Source organism: Carassius gibelio, chromosome A19, assembly GCF_023724105.1.
Source record: "Carassius gibelio isolate Cgi1373 ecotype wild population from Czech Republic chromosome A19, carGib1.2-hapl.c, whole genome shotgun sequence".
In the NCBI taxonomy this organism is placed as follows: domain Eukaryota; kingdom Metazoa; phylum Chordata; class Actinopteri; order Cypriniformes; family Cyprinidae; genus Carassius; species Carassius gibelio.
The window spans coordinates 21,629,296-21,646,355 of NC_068389.1; the positions used below are offsets into that span (position 1 = coordinate 21,629,296).

Here is a 17,060-nt window from a genome sequence, read left to right on the forward strand (position 1 = left end):
AAATACTTAAAATCTAGCTCATGTTAATGAGTTTTATTCATTCTCACGCGCTAGAATCTCGTGAGTGTGTGCCAGTCTGCGCACGAGCGTAAGTTGATTTTTCCTAAAAGCCCAGCGCGCGTAGAAAACACGTTCTCGGCCAATAACGCGTGCCAGGGATTGGCAGATCATCTTCAACATTTAGCAAATGAAACCACGTGCAAGCATCTGTTCGTTCCAATCAATTGATGTAAACTGAATGAAGCGGACCTTTGTGGGAGCAATTGTGTTTCCGTGGCGCGGAGGTAGATCTCTATTTGTGAGTGTGGAGCCCATTGAATTTGTGTTGAAAGCGGAATAATACGGTCATATAAATAGTAGAGAAACGGATATTACCGGGCGCGTCTAATTAATCAGCCGTTTAATGCTTATTTAGCAACATACGGATTAGATTTTACTTAGTCAATAGGGTTTTATATGAAAAATAGCATATTTTTACCTGGATGCACGAAGTATTGTGCATTTTTTCTTTTCTCATTGGGACTGTAAATTACGCATGGTTGATATTTTTGCTCATATTTGGACGTCCACGTATTCATTTAATCTTTTATGACTTGTGACTCAATGAAAACTATATTTTGAAACTGACTTTTTTTTGTTTGTAGACCACCGAGTGGATATTTTATTCGCCTTTAAATGAGATACTCTCCCATTGCCAATGCCACAAAACTGCGTCTTTTTCTACGAACCAAGAGCTGTAAAGAAACGCAAGACCCCATCTCTGTGAATACTGCGCGTGCTGCATCATCTCATTCAAATTGCTGTCAGCCAAGAGAGGGGCAACAATAACTTCGAACGGTTATTGTGTCACATTTCCTTCAGTCTCCGCATCATTTTCCACAGATTCGAAGCGGGCAGCTGTTGCAACACACGCAGGTAAGACGTGCCTTCATTTTGTTCCCATCTGATGTGGACTGCTGCAACGTGCGCGAGGATCTCATATACATAGGTCGCGTGCTCATTAAAGCCTTTGCTTTTCGGTGTTTGCTTGATTTCTGTGTGTAAAGATATTTATTATGAGCTAAATAAGGAATATTCATAACGAGCATGATATTTGGAAATGGATACGTGTTATGGGGGTTGGTGTCGCACAGCGTGTGTCGTCCGCCACTGGAATTTTAATTTCCTCCCCGAGATCTGCCTTGATGCTGCTGTGTGTAGTGTTTGCTTGTGGGAGGGGGAGAGGAGGGGGGTTCGGATTTCTAGGATGAATAATGTCTGAATGAAAACCTAAAACTGCAATTAGGTGTCCTAAAAAGATAAGTGTAGGAAGCTGAAAATGTAATTATGTCAGTGTAACAACAATAGAAGTCAATGGAAAGTCCTCACCGTGATGTTTGTTTGTTAACGGCTTGTGTTGCTTATAACTATGGCGCATTGTCAACACCAGCAACCAAATGTTGCAAAATGCACACAATTAAGCAAATCCTTAATTTTTTTCGAGTATCAAATGACAGTTAGATGTCTTTGTTAATTCCTTTTGTTTGTGTTCATCTGTTAATTACAGCAAAAAGCTTTTTTTTTGTACTAGGACTTGTTGCTAACTAAGAGACTTTTAAAATCCTAAGCTACTTTCATTTAGTCTCCCAAGGCCTACTGTCCTCTTTCTGCCCTTCATCCCTACTTCCCCATTTCGGTGTGTGCTCGCTGGTAAAATGGTAATGGGCTGCATATTGGCTTGACATCTGTCATCTGCACCTGTTTGTGGATGGGACAGATGCCTCCCGTCCTCCTGAGTCAGAGAAACAGGGCTGATGGTGATGAGGATGATGAGGACGAAGGGGGTGGGGAAGGAAGAGGAAGAGGTGGCTGAGTGGAGATGTGTATTGCGCTCGCTTATAGGAAGAAGTATATAGGATATTTACTGCAAAGAGAGGATGAATCGAGCAAACCAAGCGAGGTGATCCATCTGCCCATCTCAATGTCACATCCTTCTCTATCTCACTCACTGCAGCAGAGCTATTCTAAGAGAACACATTCGACCCACGCTCTAACAAACAGATCGAGAAAAAGAAAGAGTGTATGAGAGAGAAGGAAGGACGAGAGCCTGTAGTGTGGCAGGCTGTCTTTGGATAGTTAGTGTGCATGTGTGTCCGAGGAGTATGTGCAGATGCTGTAGTGCACATCTTCCAGGACTCTGTCTCTTTGCTTTACATCATAAGCCACACAAGGCGTTGCCGATGGCAACTCCATAAAAGAGGCGACTCGGTGAGCATAAGCATGCTGTAAAATGAAAGGGCATAAGATGCACTTGGTTGCTGTATGTGAGAGGCTATTGAAAGGTGCGTAGCTTTGCTCTGTTTCCCTCATCCCTTCTTCCTTAAGGGTCCTTGGTCTCAAAGACTCATCCTCCCCCATCCCTGCATCCTTCTTGTCTTCTCTTCTCCTCTCAGTAGGGTCTCTCTCTGCCCTGTCAACCCCCCACTTAGCACACATCTGTGGCTGTGTCACCCAGGTGAATGTGATTTCACCAAGGTACTATTAAAATAAATGATTTCATTTTCCTGGATCAACATTCCAATCAACCAATCAGAAACGAGTGATAAGTTTTCGAGTTATGTCAGTTTTAGTCTTACAATCAGGGTTAGATGCATCTACCTTTTTTTTTTTTACACCTATTTCCCTCTGATTTTAGGAATACATTATGGGTAAGGATTGGGGATAGGTCTATATTTTTGGACAGTAATGTTGATCAAAAGCTGTTGATGTATAAACATGTCTTACTTGGCAAAATCGCGATGACTGTGTCACCCCCTGCTTCCTCTTTCCCTTCATCAAAAGCTGCATCCCTTTGAATGTATTAAGCCTTAAGTATGTTCCCACAAGCCTTTTTAGTGGCACTTACACTGTTTTGTACTGCTTTTTTGTGCCTGGTGCTGTCATTGAGGGTTAAAGATTCACTGTATTGCATCAGCTATGCTAACATGTGCATGTTATTCACTGCCGTAACGTGTGACTCAGTATGTGAGAAAGCTGAGGTCGCACTACTATATGCAGGAAATATGGTGTGCATATTGCATACACTTTGCACCTTGTTTATCGTGGAGGATGATGTGATTCACAGCAATATGTTTTTGGATGACTTTGATTTTGTTGAAAAGAAACAACATACAAATATAATCAAACCTGAATGCACAAATTTGACATTATTGTTTAAATCACTTTAAATAGTTTATTGATTGTCGTAATTGTGTGGTTAAATTGGTACATATATGTCAGAATAATAACCAAAAGAGTCAGTAATTTAGTATATAGTTATAGTATGTATATATATATATATATATATATATATATATATATATATATATATATATATATATATATATATATATAGCTATTTTATTGCACAGTACAGTTATTTTAAATGAGAAATATAAGAACAATTGTTTATATATTGAATAACAATATTGTAATATGTAATTTTGGATTTTGGAATTTGAAAGACACGCAGAAAATATGATTATTCATAACAAATAAATAAGTTTGGCATTATGCAACAGCCGCTTCATGCAATACTTGAAATAGACTGTAAAACTATTACTTCTGACTTTAAATTTTAAGAGGATGAGTTGCGTTTAAAGCACGAATAATGCACTTTGTGACATAGATTGGCACTTGTAAACATTGCATTGCTATGTGTGGTGCCCAAGACTCCTTAATAGCTAGATAATTTCTCATCCTACTTTCACATTACTCCAAGTTTCTGATGGACATATGAGCTCATTGCAGATTAGATGTTTGACTGATTCATTCTTAACTTTCTTTTGTTTTTCAGTGAAAATCCAAGACTTAACAAAGGAAAACAGAAGCCAAGACAAAGAGCCATCAGCCTGGATGAAAACGACTGGAGTCCTGGCCAGGAATAAAAGTCGTCATCTTTTCTAAAGCAGATGAACTATAACAGTTTTTTTTTTAAACAGCTTTTTGAAAGGATGTTGATTTGCACAGATTGAAGATTTTCTCTTTGACTTTTTGCTACCGAAACCAGTGCCAAACACTAACCATGCAAACCAGAAGCAAGAAATTATTTCACTAGTATTTTTGCATTCCTCTTGATCCATTTAAGCTATTGAAACTCAATTTACACCAACATTAGTTCACAATTTTTACCTTATCTTCACTATTAGTATTTAAAACTTTAATAGCATGTAATGGTTCCCAAGGTGGAAAGTTTATATGTCCATCACTTAGTTTAAGTCAAAAACAACCAGCAGCTTTTGATCCCCAAAATAGGGAGAACAGTGCATTATTGGTTAAACATGCTTTATGTAAGAGTGACCGATACGAATGCATTAACCTGAAAAAGTTTGGCTCCTGATCGTTTGATCGATGGATGGATGGATGAATGGGTTTATGGATGGCTGGCACAAGCCTCATTAAACTTTCTAAAGTGAGCTGCTGCTAATTCTGTTGATAAGTCATCTGTTCCTCTCACTAAGGCCCATTTAAATCTTCCTCACCATCAGATCTCTTTAGTCATCCATCTTGTTTGCTTCTCCTTCCTTTACGGAATCTGCACATTTAGAGCAGAACCCTGAGAAATGTCTGAAGGGTTTAGATACTGAAGCCATACTTCTCATAGCCATACTAACGTCAAGATCCCTGCCATCATTGCAAGGATTCGGCTTGGTCATTCGGAAAGATCAGGTGCATGGGGATATTCAGGAATATCTTCAGAGGTGTGCATGTTCAATGGTGGTCCAGGTTTGACGTTCCGTAATCTGCCATACTCACCAGCCAGCCATTGACGCGTTGACTGTCTTGACAGTGGGACGACGTTTAAAGTTGTCACAGTACTTGAAAAATCGATTTTTAACACTTAGGATAGGCCTTCAGTGTGTCTGCTTGACGATATCCACGTGTTCCACATTGTCGGATGAATCCTGACTTCATGCCTGTTCAGTGGGCTCAACCATGCTGTCCTGCCAGAACTGGGCCCAAGCCCCCATTCGTTTTATTCTGTTGGGCTGAGCTAAATCCAGAGCAGAGACACTCACGCAAGAGGGTCCAACACACATAGACCCTCAAACTTTTTCAAGTTCAACCTTCCATTTTCTCTCTTCCATTCCTGAACACTTCTTCCTCTCTGGACTTGTGTCATCAAACCAGGAACTAATATATACCTGCTGCTTGTTACGCTTTGTGAGTGCCCTAACCGACCTATCCTCTTCTAAAGCCTTTGTAATGATCCTTTGTCCCATGGTGCCGCCTGTAGAGAAAAGATCAGCTCTTCCCCATTTCTGAACACTTGCTCATTCATTGCTTCATCCTACCTTTATCTCTAGCCTCAATGACTTCCTTCTGAAACTCGAAAAGATTAAGTACTTGACACTGTTAACCTGATTATGTGGACTGCACAACAGAACCTCAGTGACCTTGAAAGGTATTCTTGTTAGTCTCCCAAGACATTCTTATTGAAAAGCAGCAACCAGCTGAGATTTGTTTACAAGACAACATCAGTTCTTGGAGCTGACGATGACAATTGTTTACAAGTCCATGGAATAGCTGAGGACTAGTAACTGTTTCTTTCAATACTGTTGTTTAGTGAGTTGACAACTGAAGTGCCAACTAGAATAGAGAACATTTGGTGAGACATAGTTTACACTCGAACAGAAATGTTTACATGTTGCCCATAAGGTGAACTCAGATTAAGTCTTGAATGAATTGTTAGTGCCATAGATCAGTTCAGTTACACAGACTTAAACAAACCACCTTTAAGATAAAGCTGTACCCATGACTTCGACACTTTAAAAGGTTTACATCGTTAAAATACATTTTGTTTACCGGACTAAATTGCTTGCAACAAAAGTCAAGAGTCATATATTTGTTCCTCTTGTTTTTCATTTGAGCCATTTTCATATATTTAAAGCTGTTGTTTTATAGAACTTGTTCATCAAGAATATTCACCTTAAGCATAAAACGTGTATATAGATTTACCTCATTCTTTTTAATAATTTCCTCAGAAATATGTTTACACCCTAACTGAGAGTCTCATACTTTTTTCTTTAACCCAGACTCCCGCACTTGGATGTGCATTTTGCATATTAAATAATTTGCATACTAGTGTATGCACACGTGAAAGAGAGATTAACTACATGTCTTATATATTGCCACACTGACTTGCAACTTTTGATAGACATCAGCTTTTTCTAGGCCTCTGAAGTCTTTTGTACTAAGGCTTCACTTTTTTTTTTCATCTTTGATAAAATAAAGTCCCTTGTATCAAGATGCCACCTGCTGCCATCTTGCTTTTCTTCCTTTTTGGCCCTGTGGTCTCCACAGTGACTATTACCTCGGAACGCACCTCCGTGAATGGGGGCCCGGTGCTGGTTCTGTTGCGAGGACGCAACCGCAAGTTCCCTCAGCCCGATGTGCGGGGCAAGGAGGCCGCTGCCATGGCAGCAGAGCCAGAGGCAGCCGAGATTCCTCCGAGACCCCTGCCGCAGATTATGCTACCGCGTAACGTGACGGCCGATGCCCTGAAGCCTCCGCTGGGTGCCGCTCAGGTTGCCCCTCCTCCTCGGCGACTGGTGGACGTGGACGTGTGTCAGGGCTACTACGATGTGATGGGTCAGTTTGACAACACTTTCAACTGCACCAAGGGCACCTACATTTACTGCTGCGGCACCTGCCATTATCGCTTCTGCTGCGAGCACCAGCGCAGCCGTCTAGACCAAGACTCCTGCACTAATTACCGCTCACCCGATTGGGCCATCACGGCGGGACCCATCACCCTGCCTCCCATCCGACACGACCCAGATTTCGACCCACTGCAGCAACAGAGCAACAACACGGCTTACGTCATTGGGGGAGTCATCTCTTTTACCATGGCTGTGGCCATTGGGGTTAAAGTGGCCTTCCATAAACTGTCTCGACGACCGAGGAACAGAGACATCAACATGCCTAGGTGAGTGAAAGGCCAATTATGACCCGGCTCATGATGTGGAAGCAGACAATGCTGTACACATCCGAGTCTGCATCAGTGACTGCCATCTGAAGAGATCTGAAGTGATTTTGATGTCAGACTCTTTCAGCTTTCGCCTTTTGATTCCGTCATGCACTCATCCTTCCTTTTTCCTGTTTACATCTCTCTCTTCAGAGGGCTGGTGGACATTCTGCGTCACCAGTCCAGTCCAGTCCAGCAAGGAGAGAGGAACAACAGCACGGTCCTCACAACCGCCACCTCCAGTGAGGGCACGCTGGGGCGGACGTCGAAAAACTTCTACGCTCCCATCCTCCAGAGCAAAGACAACCGGAGTAAGTCTATCTCACCCACTCATAAAAAGCTCATCTGTATGCAAAGAGCATAATGGATGTAGTCACAATGTGTATACATTTGAAGGGGTATGAATAATCACATATAAGTAGAAAGGGGGTTTGAATTGTAGAATCAACAGGGCAGAAATGAAGTCTGGAGGCATAATTTAGTCGACAGATTGACAGTGTGAGTGTATGAGGTAATGTAGAACAGAGGATGTGTCAGAAATGAGTCAGATGAATTCTGTTTCAGAGGCAAACGATGCTATGTAACCACATGAAACTAGAGCAGCAAGTAAAGAAGGAGGTGTTTTCCACCTTTAAATCTAAACCGTTATCGACTAACATCCAAAATAGGAATCCTCAAAGTATAAAATTCGGGGGCAACTTTCAGGAAGTGAGGAGTAATCAGCGGCCAGTGAATAAAATAGACAAATCTTGTAGTAATGCTAAAGTTTATCAGCTGGTTTTGAGGAATGCAGTAACCAAAAATTACACATCTGTCTTAGACTGGTTAAGTGATGTTTTTAAAAGGTTCGTTTCATTTTTCCCAAACAGTGTAGTTAAAGTGAATTTAAACTTAAATGTTATTTACACCTAAAACACGTTCACACTGCATGTTCAAAAGTTTGAGGTATGTAAGATTTTTAAATGTTTTAAAAGAAGTCTCTAATGCTCACCAAGGCAGCATTTTTTATATCAAAAATACAGTTAAAACAGTAATATTCTTCAATGTTATTAAAACGTAAAATAACTTTTTCTATTATTATAATTTTTTTTATTAAACTTGCCCATTACTCCAGTCTTTAGTGTCACATGACCCTTTAGACATTATTATTTTCAATGTTGAAAACACTTGTGCTGCTTAATATTTTAAAACCATAATGCAATGTTTCAGGATTCTGTGAAAATAAGTTCAAAAGAACAGCAATAGAAATATTTTGTAACATTCATAAATGTCTTTAATGTCACTTTTTTGCAATTTATTTAATCTTTGCATGAAAGTTTTGAACAGTAGTGTATATGCTTTTGTAATATTCATAAATACTTTCAAAATGTGTTTTAATATAATATGCAAGAAAAAATCACTATAAGTAATCCCAAGGATGTGGATGAATATTAAAAACTGGGGAGATGTCACTGAAAAATATATAAGCTGTCACTGAAAAATATATGAAAATAATAATATTCTGAGGATGCACCCCTCATTGTTTGTGGTATTTAGCCCTGATTTCACAGTTGGTGTTCTTTTTAGGATTGAGTCCATTTTGTCTTGAATTGTCTGTTTTCACTCTCAAGTTTTCAATGTTTGTTTGCAATTGCTAACTGAAAACCATGCTTTTTAAATGTGCTGCAGGCAGTCTGTACAATCAGTGGTGAGAGTCTTTTAGTGGCACCATTAAGTTGTGAGAATATATAAAAAATAAAAAAATACCAAGGAAATATGACTGTACTGCAAGCGATGTGGTACAGCATGACAAAACTGCATCTCTGACATACGTGCTTGCAGTCTAGACTGCTTCATACATTATAACTGGAGCGTTATTTTTGCATTGTGTTTTTCACTTGCATTACTGATAAATATTTGGCAAATTCTCAAAAAAAAAGATATTGGTGCAGGCCACTGAAAACCTTGTTTCTAAGTTGAGATATTAAACATGCAAAGAGGCCTTGCATATCTTTTTTTGAACTTGGAGTGGATCAGTGTTCACTCTGCTCTCTTGCAGCTGGGAAACACAGTTTTGGCCAGACTGGGTCCAGTCCTAAACACACAGCTACTATCGGTAAGCCAAGGAGCTTAGGCAGAGTGTGCAAATGTGTCACTTGTGTGAGAGTGCCAGTAAGAAAGCTACAGGTTTGTCTGTGTGTATTTGTCACTGCCTTTGCTTTGGCTTGGTCTTGTTGGTTCGAGTGTGTTTGCTCCTGACCTCCCACTCTGTCACTACCCTGAGCTATTTTCTTGTTGTTTGTCCTGCACCCATCGCTGTTTGCACCAGTCAACATAGCTTCAGTAAATGTGCTGGCATGCATAGTAGCAGAATGCCAAAATCATGAAGAAAAAAAGCGTCTTTTCTTCATGTTTATGTATTATGTATATGTTATATATTCATTTATATTAATCTTATACGATAAAAAGAAAGCATATGAATATGAAATTTAACCAATAGATTGGGATCTATCTATCTATCTATCTATCTATCTATCTATCTATCTATCTATCTATCTATCTATCTATCTATCTATCTATCTATCTATCTATCTATCTATCTATCTATCTATCTATCTATCTATCTATCTATCTATCGTTCTGTCGTTCTATCTATTGTTCTATGTTCTGTCATTCTGTCTGTCTCTCTATCTATGATCTGCCAATCTTCAAGGCCCTTTGCATTTTTTTTTTCAAGTTGAAATGATTGTTTTTTTTTATGCTACATCAATTCAGATTCATACTAAAAATTGAATTTGAATTAAAAATGCATTGTCATTTCAGTTTTTAAATGTTCAAATTCCCAGGTAAATATTATTTCCAAAGAATGATTTTGTCTGTTGTTTTTTATTCATTTTCTTTTATTATTTTGCTTTTGGGAGGGTGGGTGGTGGAAAGAAATCTGTAAAGCCAAAATATATATATTGTATGTATGTTATGTACAATATTATGTATGCTATTTACATACAATATTTGGTAACATATATGTGAGAATCATAATATTAAAAGCCTTTAACTTCATGAGACACAATAACACAAATTGCATGCCATGGTGAATTTTGGCCGGTGGGCTGAATTGGGCTGCTAACTCCAAGGTACCTAAGTTATAAATCTCAGCAAGATGATCTATGAACTGGAGAGTTGCTGAGATCCCCTGTGACCACTGTGTCTTTGACTACATTTAATCTGCAGTGCTTAACCCAAGGTTGCTCCAGGGGGACTCTCCCTGTAGTACGTGCAGCGCAAATTACTTATACAAGTGTCTGTGGAACAAATTACTACATGAATAAGGATATTATCATTATGTAAGGATATATTAAATTTAATGGAACGACGAATAAGACAATATTCTAGTCATATATCTGTGCACAAATACTCCAGTTCCATTGTATTCTAGGTAATTATTAGACATCTGCCTTTGTCATTTAGAGACTCAGGATACAGCTTCAGTGTTCCAGAAACCCACATTTAATCAGACACGTATTCTATATTCGACCCAGGCAGATATGCGTTGAATACAATGTTGTTGGTGTTTGTCTTATTGTCTTTTGTCCTTCTCTCTTAGAGCGAGTTCCACGCATGAACAACACCCAGATGGTCTCCACAGGAACACTGCTGTCCAGCAAGCACAATAATTCTGGCTTTCACCCGTCCTTCTCTCACTCCTTCCACAACCTTGCCCAGCTACCTCCATCATACGAGACCGTCATGAAACCAGAGCTCAACCGCTACAGTTCCCTCAAGAGACTAGGTGAGTGTGTGTCTGAAAAAGAGTGTGTAATTTCAGAACTGCTATTACTCAGAGGGTCTTTGGCTGCATTTACAGTCTTTGGCTGTTTTTTACCCACATCAGACACAATAAATCTACACGATATAAGATTTTTTTTGCATCCGATCTGAGCCGGTTCCAAACATGGTTTTAAATCAGATACATATAAGATATCTGGTCATCTGACCAATGTCTAAACATACATATCCAGTTCCCCACAGAACTCCCGATGCGAGGGCGACACATTTGCCCATAAAGATGTGTTTTAATGCTGGTGTGCTGTATGCGCTTGCATTTTATTGAAATGGAAACTTAAAAAAATTGCACATTCAGGAGCTGCTTTTCAACCTCTGCCCCATGAATTTTATAAATACAACAGCTTCGCTATTAAAATCTACATTATATTTCTTAGCAATGAGGTGATAACTTTCACTTGTTTGCAAGCTTCACACTCGCACAGTCTCTCTCACTCGCTCTCTCTCTCTCTCTCTCTCTCTCTCTCTCTCGTTAATTAATTTGAATTAATTTAATAAATATCATCTTGGCACTACATGTATTTCACTTAAGAATTCTACCTCTAACAAGCTGTATAAGATAACATACCATTTCCCATCATTTATCCATTCAGTGAGATTTTGAGCTGCAAAACATCCATGACAGCCTTTGTCCACGCTGGCAAATAATGGCCACTCGACATGAATTATATAAATAATTTTAAATCCAAGTCTATTCATAACCCGAGGATCTACCATGTTTGATCACTCACAATCATTTTGGCCTGTAATTATGTAAACACTGAATGTAAACAGACGGGCCAAAAAAAAGACGGAATCTGTGCATTAAGACATGCAGTGTAAATGCAGCCTTTGTGAGGGAGTGTAGCATGGAGTCAATTGCTGCTGTTTTAGGAAGGATGTCCTGTGGCATTGTAGATTTTTTACATGCATAATTTCATCAGCATGATTGGGGAACAAATATTTCAGTTTGGTCATATTCATATTCAATCAATGCTTGAAAACTACAATTTCAATTATTTGGGAATTACTACAAAAAAGGTGACTTACATTTAAAATGGCTTTTAAAAAAGGGTTGAGATTGACCTCTATTATGTCAAGCATTACCATATATGTCATATCCAATACTCTCAGTATTATTTAGCCATATATAGTATAATTTATACGCATACACAGTATATTTTAACTCCAGTGTGACTGCATGGTGTGATCTCACTTTACTATAAAAAATGCAAATCTCCACATACATAATACAAGAGAAGTTATGCTAAACTGAAATTATATCAATTAAATCTGAATTTAAATGAATTTTTGGAAAATTGATGGATAATTCAGAATTCTTTCCATCATGTCATGCTTTTCCTTTCTTTACGAACCTTATAATTTGTTTAAATAACTTTCATGAATAATCAGACTAAAGATAATGCATTCAGAATCATGAACAATTTTTACAGCATCTAGTTTAAAATGAATTCATAAATATATACTAGTTCTTATTAAAACATTAGGATATTGATGTTAACATATACTATGTTAATTTATATGCTTTATGTACATTAAATAAGTATTGAAGTATTTAAGTATTGAAATATAATAAAATATTAGTACAAGTAAATTAACATTAACCACCATGCATAAATGCTGTAAAAGTAATGTTCATTGTTCGTTCTTTAGGCCCTAATGCATGATCTGTTTACGAACTGAACCTAATTGTGAGGTGTTACAAAAAATCTGCAATGCAACATTTTTAGAAATTATTTTTACCATTGAATATTACTTGCATAGCTGAATGCAGAAAACCCATTTGCATGTTACACATTCATTAAATGTGGTTTACATCTGCCCCAGACCAGTGGTTTAATCACATAATTTACAGTTTTTCTGTCGCATTGGTGCATCTACATCTCAACGAATATCTTTGCAATGTGCAATTGGAGTCAAGTGAACAATCTCACAACTTCATAAATGTGGATGAGCCTGGCTTCAACCTGTCAAAAAGCAGAAGGCATGGTTGAAATGTCCTCGACCACAGAGCTACTGTTGATTTACAAGGCCAACAGGGAGGAAATATCCATTTTCAGAATTTGTAATTCTTTGTGTTGTCCTGTGTATATCTGCTTCTCAATTGAATGTTCATGAGATGCACCTTTGAACTATTTCAGAGAACTGGTTTATCATTAGCTGATCTACATTTATATTAGTAAAAGTCAAGATTCACCTGCACAATTCATGGCAAATATACAAAAAGTCTTATAGAAATGTGTAGAACATATGCTTGACAGTTTATGACAACTAGATCAACCATTTTGTATTTAATGACTTATACGATGAACTAACTAATTATATGTTTTGGGGGTAAGACTATTGCACTGAGAACTATTTGATACATTTTGAGCAACATGACATTAGCAACTGATAATGTAGGAAACCACACAAATGCACATAATCAAATTGCATGAATGTACCAAAGCAATCGCAACTGCTTTTTTTGATGTGCAGAAGTGACCAGATGATGTGGAGATTAAACAAGTCGTTTTGAGAATTTCATTTCTGATCTGAAAAATGCACCAAAGCAACTGAGAAAAACTGTAAATGTGGTCAAGTGCAATCTGATCTAAATTTCTATTTAAATGACAGGTGTAATGGGTGAAATTTACGAAAGAAACTTAATTTTCTTATTTCCTAACTACAGAGAAAAACTTGGATGAATATTCTGGATATTACACCTCCAGGCGAAGGCCAGACAATGCACCACCCAGCTTCCACTCCTCCCAGCACCACCTGCCCTGGAGTGGTGACTCAACACTGGGTGGCCGAGGTACCCTCCCATTAAACACTTCCCGCACGCGCATCCACATGCCCAGTTCCACTTCCACCCCCAACCCCTACCCATTACCCCAGACACAGTACAATCCAACATTCGAGACGATGAGTAAACCGCCTCGCCGGGTGATGTCCCAAGACCAGCTTCTGGCACTGGTGGAGGGAAACACTCTCTCACGCCTCTCCAAGAACCAGCAGCATCAGTATTACAAACCCATGACTACCAGCAAGAGCTCCAACACCCAGACATTGCGCAAGTCTCACGAACGCCTCCTGGTGTCTCCGGACCGCTTGGAGGAGCGGATGATGGGTGATTACGGCGGTATGGTGCCCACCATGTCCCGTCTCACCCACCACCAGAAAGCGCAATCCCAGCAGAACGTGTGTGTGACGCCCTCGCTCGACCGCCATCACATGATCAAAATGAATTCGCACCCTACCTCCGGCCGTGAGCAAGACCACACGGTCGCCACTATGTCCTCTGGTCATGGGGCTGGGACTTCGGGATGGGGGGAGGTCCATGGCTCTGGAGGAGGACCTGGAGCAATGGCACACAGCGCTCGACGGATGGCCTTCGCCACGAAACGCCAAAACACCATCGAACAGCTGCATTTCCTCCCCGGAGGAGGTGGGGGAGGGAGCGGAGGCGGTGGCGGTCAGGCACTGAGGACGGGGAGCAAGAACGAAGTAACCGTTTGAGAGCAAAAAGAAGGATAGTAAGGAGATGATGGATAGATGAGGTGTGATTACACAAGCCGAAGGGTGGGAAGTGTAAAAAAGGCTGATGACATAAACAAAGAATGGAAAGGAGGAAGGTAATAATAAAGTGGTCAGAAATTAGGCCAATATGAAGGGAATACACAATGTATTGTCATTGAGATAAAGAGGGATGTAAAAACTATAGCATTAGTGTTTCCCTAGATCCCTAAATTGCCAAATTCTCAATAAATAGAAATGTGAAGAAGGCCCCAGGTGTCCTCTGACCTGTGAGTAGCAAATAGAGTTTCCATGGCATGTCTATTTAGACATGATCTGAGGAGATACCAAAAGGAAAACATTCATTATTAGAATAGGCCAAGTTTTCTCTAGTTAGTACATTCCAGCTGATGTAAAAAGAAATTTGTTTTGGGCATTAGATTGATTTATGAATCCAATGATACAAATGTTTGGTTTCATTCTCAAAGAGGTGTCACATTCATCAGTAAAATAAAGGGAACAATGAGATTTACGGGATGAAACTTGACACTGAATTATCTCACGGAAACAATGATTTGACCAGTCTCAAATCCTATCTGACTTGACTTGGGAGTGGATTATGACTTTGGGAGTATTGTGCACATTAAGCAGTTTGCCATCAAGTGAAAGAAATACTGGTAACTCAAGAAGAACTTGAGGACTTGAAAAATGTCACTCGTTTTGTGACCCGATTCGTTAGTCTGCACTGTTAATGTATATCCAAATGCCATCAGCCATTTTAGAGCTTATTCATATGGAGTATAATGGACAAAAACATTTCCATTGGGAGACGGGTGTTATATTGATGATCAGTGATTTTTAGCCTCTTATACTGAGACTGTGAATCAAAGCTGACAAGAATACATTTTTTTTCATTGTGGAAAACATTTTGGCTGTTTTATGATATGATCAAAAGGCTGTCATATTGATGGGTAAATCAGGTCTGGACTAAAAATGCTTGAGCAGACAGAGATTTGGAAATTTAATCTGATAGAAGTCATGCCTCTTTGTTGCATGTTTGACCAATCAGAGAACAGCTTTGTATGACGTCCTGGAGTCGTTACAGATGTTCTGTTATTTATAAGCATTAAGAACTGAGATTTAATCATGGGCATGCAGTAATGTCAAATAAGACAGCATACTTTTCACACTTAATTTGCAACTCAAGCTGTTGTATAGAGGGGTGAAAGGGGAAAGGGTTTGGTTATACGGTGGACAATTTAATCCAAGGGCTATTCTGAAACTTCATGTGTGTCTGTGCTTCCATGTTCTAATGGCTTTTTATCTTTTCCCGTGACACAGCTGTGCGTACCATAGGCTATATGCCAATGAGTATACAAAACAAAATGTGCAAAGCTACTTCAAACACTCTGTGTCACACTAAGATGCATTAATATCTAACCGATGAGTTAGGATTTAGGATTAAAAGGTATCTTGTTTATCTATATTATATTCGAGGAAAAAAAATATATTTTTTTTTGTTTGCAATTTCTGTGTTTTTCAGCTGTCTCCACATCAAATGGACACTGTTGTGGTGGAATGTCTGAGAACGACCTGGCTGAGAAAGATTACTGGGCCATAATATAGCATTTTAGATCACTCTGCAATGTTTAAGCTTTTATTACCTTTAACTGAATTTAAATACGTTAAAAAAGGTTAAAAAAAAATCTATTAAATCCTGAATGTTCAAATATGTACACATGCCTATATATATATATATATATATATATATATATATATATATATATATATATATATAATAAATATTAATTATATTCTTGATTCTAAACATTTTGTTTATTTTCTCTGTGACTTAAGAAATTGTTTTTATTCTTGTTTTCTGTTTATATTTGAGTTTCCAGTGCATTCTAACCTTTGTAACTCGACAAAAAAAGCAGATGCAATCATAGTGAAAAGACAAAACGCATGAAGATGTCAAAGCCAGTGTTGATGATGTCATATCGCTGACTTCTGATGTCAAGGAGTGTATGTGTCCAGTTTGTGTGTCTGTATTTGTGTGCTTGTGTGTATTTCAGTGTCTATTTTGGAATGCTTTATCTCGCATTTCATCTGACTTTTGCCTTGTGTGAAGTCGGAGAATGTGCATTTCAGAAAACCCAAAATATAATTAAATTTTTCAAGTGAGTGTCCCTTTGAAAAAATTAAAAATAAGAATGATAATATTAATAATAAAAAACATTTTCCATTGCTGAATTCACCAAAGTTACAGAAAACAAAATAATCACAAGAGTATTTATTATTATTATTATTTTTATTTTTTTTGCCATGAGATACATAAACCTTGTAAATTTTCTGGGGGAAAATACCAAAATGCCATGCATAAAATATTTACTGCAAAAACTTTAATTATTATTATTATTATTTTTAAATAAAATCCTGATCATTAAGAAAGACATGTCCTGGAGATTGATTTGTACTTGTGTGTTTTTTCCCCTCATGAATTATTAAACATGTTGGTTGGATTTACATGTTATGTTTTTGAGATGTTTACATCCTAACATATTATGTGCCGAGTATTTTGATCTTGTATTAGATTAATTGTTTGTTTACACTGGGTAAAACAGATGCAGTTTAGCTACTTTTGACAGATAATGAGTCAATTTGGATTAGAATTTGGGGATTGATGTTAACAATGAAATAGAGAGAGAGAGATAACTCTGTAATGGCTGATTTCTCAAGGTTCAAAATTGGTTCT

At 38.3% G+C, this 17,060-nt stretch overlaps 1 protein-coding gene across 2 annotated transcripts; it reads left to right on the top strand.

Moving 5' to 3' along the window:
* The first annotated feature begins 239 nt into the window (after positions 1-239).
* Positions 240-16,791, top strand: shisa7b (shisa family member 7). Of its 2 annotated transcripts, XM_052532639.1 has the most exons (6): positions 240-915; positions 3,815-6,946; positions 7,139-7,296; positions 9,024-9,080; positions 10,569-10,754; positions 13,479-16,791. In XM_052532639.1, exons 2-6 carry the CDS (start codon positions 6,267-6,269, stop codon positions 14,306-14,308), a joined length of 1,911 nt encoding a protein of 636 aa, XP_052388599.1. In that variant the 5' UTR covers positions 240-915; positions 3,815-6,266; the 3' UTR covers positions 14,309-16,791. The 2 variants fall into 2 exon arrangements, with proteins under 2 accessions (XP_052388599.1, XP_052388600.1); XM_052532640.1 differs by lacking the exon at positions 9,024-9,080 and having other exon boundaries at positions 241-915.
* Positions 16,792-17,060: the final 269 nt, after the last annotated feature.